Consider the following 8,191-nt stretch of genomic DNA (forward strand, 5'->3'; position numbering starts at 1 on the left):
GGGCCCGGCCGCGCTCCCGCCCGCCCCGTCGGGGCTTTGGCGCTTGCGCCCCCCCCGATCCCCGGCGTGTGCGCGGGGGCGGCGGTTCCTGCAGCTCGCACGGCCACCGCGGCCCGCGAACCCGCAGCCGCCAGGGCCGTCTGCCGCGGGGCAGCGCTCGCGGCCTTTCCCCCGGGCTCCGGGCCGGGTCCACGGGGAGCCGGCCGAGGTGCCAAATCGCAGCCAAGGCCCTACGCGGCCCGGCAGAGGGGAGGTGAAACGCTACTCGACGAAAACTCGACCCCGCGCCACGGGGGGACGGCGGTCGCCGAGGCCTCGCTCCCCGTAGGCCTGTGTGCGGCCTCCGAGTTCGACCCCTGGAGCTCGAAGCGGCTTTGAAATCCCATCGCCGCCCCCTGGGCCAGCGGCTCTCCGGTCTCTCCATTAAAACTTCAGGGCTGCTCCGCAAGCCGCTCCTTCCATCGGTCTTCCTCAAGCTCGGCGGCAGCACCCGTCCCTCACGGCCCCGGTGCTGCTCTCTCCCTGAGGCTCCCCCAGAGCTGGAGCGCTGCCGGGGCAGCTGTGACCCAGCGAAGCATCGCGCAATATTCTCCCGTGTTCAGGCACCGGAGAACTGCACGAGAGGGTAATGAAGGGCTTCTAGCTAGAATCTCCCGCTTATTTCATCTGGGGCTTCGTGCTGGCTGCCCGTACAGCGATGTCGCTAATCAGCTTTAATGAGCTGTTCCAAGGCCCAGATTTTATTGCACAAGGGAGAAAGAAATTCTGCTAAATGGCAGAAAGATGCCTATTTTCACAGCTTCAGCCTCTGCATTTCATGAGACTTGGGGCTTTAGGTGGGTAAATGTCAGCTCACTTCCCACCCCTGTCGAGTGCTGAAAGACTCCCTCTGCACGCAAACAACTTTCTGGGTAAGCACAGCCTTCCCGGCAGGCCTGGGAAGCAGGAGAAAAGCAATCAAAACTCAGCCCCTTCTACCGCTCTGCCCTGCCGTGCCACTCAAATTCCAGCAAAGCAGCACTTCAGAAACGGTAGCACTTACTGCTTGTTGACGCTCGGCCCACCAGGGCCCGGCCTGGCTGATGCCATTGGGCAACACGCTGTGAACACGAACAACCGACAGCGTGGGCAGGCAATCACCTCTGCTGGGGTGGGCGATGCAGCAGGGCGGTCAGTAAGGAGCCACCGCCAGGGAAGGCAGTTTAGGGCAGCAGAGGAAAGAAACGGAAGCTGTCAGTGCCAAAGCAGCCAACTCCCATGACTTCTGGGCACCCCTAGCTGTTGCAAAGCTCTGGGTTCGAGAACCTGGATGAATCTTGGCCTTCTCTCAAATCAGGCCAGAAGGCATGACAAGATCACCTAATCCATCCCTGTCCCATGGCTGCAGTGAATCAAATAAGAACCCCATGTTCACTATTCTAAAAAGAATTTCCTGTTCTTTAAAACCATTGTGGTTTCCTGGGCTGAGACTCGCTGCGGGGAGCGTCACAGCTGGGCTCTCACAGAAGAGCACTGTCCGGGACACGCCCGGGTGACGTGACGCCCTTCAGCAGACATCTCACCTGTAGATTTGAGATCTCCTGTTAGCTTCGGAGGGAGACGGTCTGTGCTAAAATCAGTGTCCCAGGCACGCGCTGAAGTCGGAGGCCTTGGCTGGCCTCCCTGGGGCTCCCAGCCAGCCGACCTTTGGCGACAGGAAGGAAATGAGGGAATGAGCAGGTGTTCTTCCTCTACGGTGTGACAGAACAGAGTATCGGGCTTTGAGATCTTCCCAGGATGAAGGCTCCACCCTGGGGCCTCAGCTACCAGGGAGGGGAGGGCAGCAAAGCCAAAAAAGAGTGAAAAATCTTTCACCAACAATAAGCCACAACTTTTATTAGTTGATAGAAATAGTACAAATTTTAAATTCAGTTGCATTTTACTCTTCTCTGAAACACCAAAAAAGGCTCCTCCCTCCTGACGGCTACATCGTCAATTCCTGCAAAGAGAAAGAGCAGTTAGGAGCCAGCCTTGCCCACCGGCACAGAAGTCCGGCTCCAGACAAGTGCAGCACTCGTTAGGGAAGACAAGCCCCTGCGGCTTGTCTGCCCAGCAGGGCGTGCGACAGGTTGTTTCGCTTCCTGGCCTTCCAGTCGGAAGCAAGCCACTGCGCAGGGCGTGGAGGTACCTGATACCCCAAACAGACACTTGGGGTGCAGATGGAAGGAAACAAACTCCCTTCAGTTTGCACCACATGACCCCCAAATTCATTCCCTACTTCCTCCACCAGCAGAGAAACAAGCACCACATGTCTCCCCCACAGGGAAGTTTAATTTCAAACCATTCTGTCTCTTCCCCAGGCTCAAGGCTCACTTTGGCTGGAGATGCCACTGCGGGCAGGCACTCACCATTATAGCATTTACAATGTCGTTACTGTTGTTCTTCAGGGCACGGACTGCCTTTGCTCGGGACACGTTCGCCTGGGACATGACCAGCTCAATATCTTTCACCTCAACGCCGGTTTCGTCAACCTAAGGAGACAGAGACCAGGATTGTCTCCAGCTGAGTGCACGGCCTGTTCTGTGCCCAGCAAAGAAAAATGGGATTGTCTGGATTGGGGCAGCTCCAAGTCAAGCCAAAGGCAGAAGCTGGGATGCAAGACTGGGCACTATCTAGCCCTGCAGACAGTCTTCTGACAGCGACTGGGACCAGCTCCTCCAGGGGAAGGACCCTGCACTTCCCTTTTGTCATCAAGCCAAACATTCAGAAGAAGGAAAGAAAACTCTGTGTCATAACGCAAAGCTCTAGATGTGGCACAGAGTGGCAGGGAAGGGGGCTCAGGCAGAAAGAGGAGCTGATGCGGCAACCCTGTAAAAGCAAATGCAACAGGCAGGGGAGGAAGGGTCTTTGGGGAGCAAAACTATGATCCATGCAGCAAAAGCAGAGCACAGCAGCCTGGCAGGGAACTGCCCTGGTGGAGGGCAAATCCAGCTCCTGCTCTTCAGAGCTCTCTGGGGCACCTCCAGCCAGGGCACCTCTGCTCAGCCCACGGCCGAAGCAGTGGACGGGTCAAGCAGACAACTGACCACACGTAGGACACAGCCTGGGAACCCCCGGCCCGGCCAGGGCTGCCCGGCGGGCGGCGCGGGGAGGGAGAACCCCGCGGAGCAGCACGCTCCGCTTAGCATGAATGCGCATTAACACAATGAGGTCCTGCAGCTCAGGGGCCGGGTTTCGCATTTTGGTTCAGTTTCTGAACAAAGCGTCCCGCCCCGCTGCGGACAGTCTGAGGAAGCCATACCTCTTCTTCCTCGCTCTCCTCCTGCACGGTGGGGGTCTGGGTGTTTTCCTGGATGTTTGAGACAGCTTCTCCTTGCACTTTGAACTTTTCGGCAGCTGCCAGCTGGGCCTGCTGGGACAGGTCCTCGATCTGGGGGAGAGAAGAAGCACAAGTGAGGCCAGTGCTACGCAGAGTGGGATGTCAGCACACAGGCTCAGACAGTCGCAGCTGTGTTCCTCGCTCTGCTGCAGTGCCAGCACATTAAATAGCTCTGCTGCACAACCAAGCTGGGAAACCAGCCGTCAGCGAGGACTGGGGCCTGCCCACACCTCTCTAGGGGCAGGCACAGCAGCAGGGACCCAGCCAGCTGCAGCCACTGTTCGCAGGTGGCAAGGATGAACCCTGCTACCGCAGAGCTGCCACCCCGCTGCTGTGAATACAGATTAACATGGCTGCCAGGCACGATGTAGAGTCAGCGCACCTTCGCTTCGCCGAAGACGATGTAGGTGTCTGACGCCGGACTCTTGTATACATCTGGCTTTGTGATGACAAAGAGGATATTCTTAGATTTCCGAATGGTGACTCTGGTTACTCCTGTGACCTGGCGAAGGCCCAGTTTAGACATTGCCTAAAAAAAAAAGAGAAAAAAGAGTGAGAGAAAGAAAAGTTAGTGAGACAGCCCAGCCCAGCACAAGACGCGTACGCTCATCTGCTCTCTGGAGACCAGGGTCCAACAATTGATGCACTCATGTGAATGAAAATGTGCGTTTTACTGCTGCAGACAAGCATTCAAAGGCTTCTAGACTGACACTGCACTGAGTGCCTGGGAGGGAACTTTCTATTCCCAGCGCTGGCACAGATCCGTAGCATGACCTCGAGCCACTCCAGGCACAAGGGTTTTTCCCGTGAAAGGGGGGCATCGCCTTGCCTGGGGGCCTGACCAAGGCAGAAAGTCACACCAGCCTTTCTCAGCTCCTGAAAGCCCTGCTGCTATAGGCAGGACGCGAGGAGGCGCAATCCTGAGCAGGGTTCATCGGATGAACTCCCAAGCACACAGAGATACTGTGCCACACTGAAGTAAAGCTCATCCCATCCATGGGCAGGTTGTTGGCTATACAGAGATTTGGTCCCTTTGCCGTCCCATCTTACCTTTCGTGCTTTCTTTTCACTCCGACTCTGTTTTGCTTTGCTAACAGGTTCTTCATCTATTTCAGCTGCTGCTGCAAGCTGCAAGGACAGAAAACAAGAGGCACCTTAGACAGCTCTGAGGAGGTGACGGACAGCATCTGAGGGGATCCTGCTTCTGCCACCGCTGGGCACTGGGAGCCCAAAGGGACCTGTTCTCTGACCAACAGGGAGGCAAAGAAAAATAGAGGCATGTCCTTTCCATGAGGGCTCTCCAACCACCATTCCCTGGCATGAGCTACCTGAGACGGGGGCTGCCTGAGGGACCCTCAGGTGATTCTGAGGAGGAAGAACATCTCCCTGCACACGCTATGTCCACCAAAACCCACTGCCGAGCTCGGGGAGTTGCACTCCCAAGGAGCGGGAGGTGAGCACGGCTGGCCTGTGCCCACTGCCCTACCTGTGCCTGCTGTGTCGTGGCCTGTGTAGAGTCTTGTTCTTCGAGTTCTGGTACAGATTCATCACTGTCAGATTCTGTTCCGGACCCTATTGAAACAAACATGTCACTCTTTCCAGCTTAGGACCTTGCAAAGAGAGGCAGGTAAGTCCCCAGAACACAGCAAGATCAAAGAACCAAACTGCTTTGCCGTAACCTTTGTTGTGGGGGGGGTTTGGTGCTGACAGAGTAACTCAAGCAGGGCTTTGCAGGAACATATGAACACTCTCAAGGACCAACAAACTTTGTGAAACACACTGGAAAGCCCTAGAGAATAAATTCCATGCAATCACCAGCTTGTCAAATCACAGAAACTTAATTGTCAGTGTTCCCTCTATTTAAAAATACTAGCATTCCACCTGAAATGAATTTTGAGTCAGAATGCTTAAGCAATACCTGGCAGAAGGAGCTCTCCCTGCAATCCCAAACAACGAGCCAGCCCGTGGCACAAGAGCATTGCCTTTTCTAGGCACTCTCACCATGATGGAAGTTCCCCCACAGCAGCAAGGAGAGAACCTGGTGTTCAGGCCAGCGGGGGTGAGGCCTTGCGCCCGTCTGCACCCGCAGCTGACCTGCGCCAGGCTGGGCCGCACTCCTGTGGGGCTGTTGGAGCACTGCAGGTGCTCGGAGGCTCGCTCGGGAATGCCGGTGCTCGCTGGTGAGTCAGCGGAGTCCCCAAAAGGCAGCCCGAGCCAGAGCTGCTCCCTTCGCTGAAGGTAACATGCTGGCCAGCCTCGCAGCCCCAGCTCGGGCAACAAGCACGCACAGCATGGCAGCACCCCTTATGGCAGTGAGTCAGCACGAGCCCTGCACTGACAGAGGCTCCCGCGGAGGCCAAAGAATGACACTCCCTTAATTCTGCTCAAACCTGTTTAGACAGCAGCGAAACTGGGGATTGCAGGAGCTCAGACGTGCAGCATGGAAATGAGATCCAATTCACCTTGAGTTCTCGGGGCTGCTGCGCAGAGCCAAGCCTATCAGCGGCTTTAGTAAAGGGATGATTTGTAACTACCTTGAAAGCCCCTATCAGGAAAAAGCATCTTTGGATGCTCAAGTTGGCATCTGTGCCAGGGCCTGAAAGCTGCCACGAGCCCAGGAYGGCTCAGAGGGCTGCCAGCTCCTGCGCCTCTCTGCTGCAGAGGCCGTGGCTGGCTTGTGAAACACGGTCCCCCCCCCCGGAAGCCGGTATCTGACCACACAGGAGAGAAAGCAGCAGTCGGGGCTCTCTTCAGCTCTCAGAGCAGGCTGGCAGATGAACATGACGCCTTCTCTTGGGCAGCTATTACCTGAACGCAGTTCCATTTCCCTCTCTCAGCGCAGGCCTTTGTGCCCATGGACACGCTGAGCGAACACAGAGCCCTCAGCAAAGCTCTCTCTGCAGGCTGTTGGTGCGAGTCGGGGGGATCCCAACAGCTCACACAGGCAACATGTTTCTCCCAGAGTGCAGGGAGCCATTTCGACCCCAGCACTGCCCGCGCCTCCCCTTCTGCTGGCCGACTCCCGGGGAGCCAGCAGATACCGGGCCTCGGCAGAGCCGGTGCGTGTGCCGGCAGCTCCAAGTGACCACAGTGCACCTGAGAGTGCAGTGACACGTCCCCAACACAGCCGCGCAGGGAAGAGGGGAAGGGAACAGCTAAAACCACGGTGGATGCCAGACACATGCCAGGGGGTATATGCATGTGGCGGCACGGACCAGTTTCAGCACAAAACCAGTTCAGACAACGTTTGCAACACCYGTGCCACAAGCCACACCGTGCTCTGTGCCCGAGAACACACCGTTAGTGATGCCGAGTCGCCCCTGCTGGCGCTGGACCATGCAGTGAGCCCTGACCTGCCCGATCCCGTGACTGCAGGCCGGGAGGCGACCCCTCCCCGCTCCCCCACCTCCGAACTCGACAGCCGCTCAGGCGGGCTCGGCTCAGCCTGGCATGGTTCAGGCCTGCCTGCACCGCGCGGCGTTTCTAAAGACAGCTCATCTAGACTGACACCCCAAGCGACGCAGGGGCAGGTGGAGCCCCCGCCTACGGGTTAGTATCCAGTGGGCAGCCAGTGACACTCCATGCACACAGCACACCGAGGAGGCAAATACCCTTGTCATTCTTCAGCACAGGCTGCTTAGCCGGAGGAGCTGGGGCCTCAGCGGGGGCCACAGCTGCTCTGGGTGAGAGGTCCACCAGGATGGGCTGCAAAGGCGGTTCAACAGCGGGCACCTCTGGGGGGATCAGAGGTGGCAGGTCGTCGTCGTCGACAGCAGCACAGACAGGGGCTGGGGCTTTCGGCGGAGGTTTGGATGGGGGGGTGCGCGGCGCCAGCTTGGGGAGCTTAGCAGAAGGAGGTTGCTTTTTAGTGGGGGAAGCGGCAGGAAGCTTGGCAGCTGGTTTCTGAGGGGCAGGACTGACAGCAGGGGAGGCTGCAGGGGCAGCGGCCCCAGCTGATGGCTTAGGGAGGGCATCAGGAACCCCCAGGACCGGGCAAGCGGGAGAGACGGGTGCAGGTGGGGCAGCAGCACCTGGAGCTGGAGCCAATGTGCCAGGCACAGGGCTCACAGTAGCAGCAGGAGGGGCTGGAGCTGGGGCAGGGGCTGCTGGGGCAGCCACAGGGCTCATGGGAGGCAATTTGGCTGCTGGAGGGGCAGCAGGAGCTGGAGGGGCAGCAGGAGCTGCCAGTCCTGGTGAAAATGGGGTGGAAGGAGGAGACGGGGCAGTCACAGGGCTCATGGGAGTTGATTTGGCTGCTGGAGGGGCAGCAGGAGCTGCCAGCCCTGGTGAAGATGGGATGGAAGGAGGAGATGGGGCAGTGACAGGGCTCACAGGAGGCGATTTGGCTGCTGGAGGGGCAGCAGGAGCTGCCAGTCCTGGTGAAAATGGGGTGGAAGGAGTAGATGGGGCAGCCACAGGGCTCATGGGAGGCGATTTGGCTGCTGGAGGGGCAGCAGGAGCTGGAGGGGCAGCAGGAGCTGCCAGTCCTGGTGAAAATGGGGTGGAAGGAGCAGATGGGGCAGTGACAGGGCTCATGGGAGGCGATTTGGCTGCTGGAGGGGCAGCAGGAGCTGCCAGCCCTGGTGAAGATGGGATGGAAGGAGGAGACGGGGCAGTGACAGGGCTCGCGGGAGGTGATTTGGCTACTGGAGGGGCAGCAGGAGCTGCCAGTCCTGGTGAAGATGGGGTGGAAGGAGGAGATGGGGCAGTGACAGGGCTCGCGGGAGGCGATATGGCTGCTGGAGGGGCAGCAGGAGCTGGTGGAGGAGCAGGAGCTGCCAGCCCTGGTGAAGCTGGGGTGGAAGGAGGAGACGGGGCAGTGACAGGGCTCAC

General features: G+C 58.5%; 1 protein-coding gene across 6 annotated transcripts in view; it reads right to left on the reverse strand.

Moving 5' to 3' along the window:
• Positions 1-1,846: 1,846 nt before the first annotated feature.
• The window catches only part of NACA (nascent polypeptide associated complex subunit alpha), a 12,952-nt gene continuing 6,607 nt past the window's right edge, over positions 1,847-8,191 (reverse strand). For 3 of the 6 annotated variants that reach the window (XM_026057329.1, XM_026057330.1, XM_026057328.1), the window contains 6 exons: positions 4,845-4,930; positions 4,409-4,486; positions 3,741-3,887; positions 3,281-3,409; positions 2,388-2,510; positions 1,847-1,978 (listed from right to left, as the gene is read on the reverse strand). In XM_026057329.1, the coding sequence (XP_025913114.1) occupies positions 1,964-1,978; positions 2,388-2,510; positions 3,281-3,409; positions 3,741-3,887; positions 4,409-4,486; positions 4,845-4,930 (578 nt within the window). In that variant the 3' untranslated portion in view covers positions 1,847-1,963. Of the gene's footprint in view, positions 1,979-2,387; positions 2,511-3,280; positions 3,410-3,740; positions 3,888-4,408; positions 4,487-4,844; positions 4,931-6,969 lie in introns of all 6 variants that reach the window. The other 3 variants (XM_026057325.1, XM_026057324.1, XM_026057326.1) reach the window with 2 other exon arrangements.

Source organism: Apteryx rowi, unplaced genomic scaffold (genome assembly GCF_003343035.1).
Source record: "Apteryx rowi isolate R43461 unplaced genomic scaffold, aptRow1 scaffold_1381, whole genome shotgun sequence".
Lineage (NCBI taxonomy): Eukaryota > Metazoa > Chordata > Aves > Apterygiformes > Apterygidae > Apteryx > Apteryx rowi.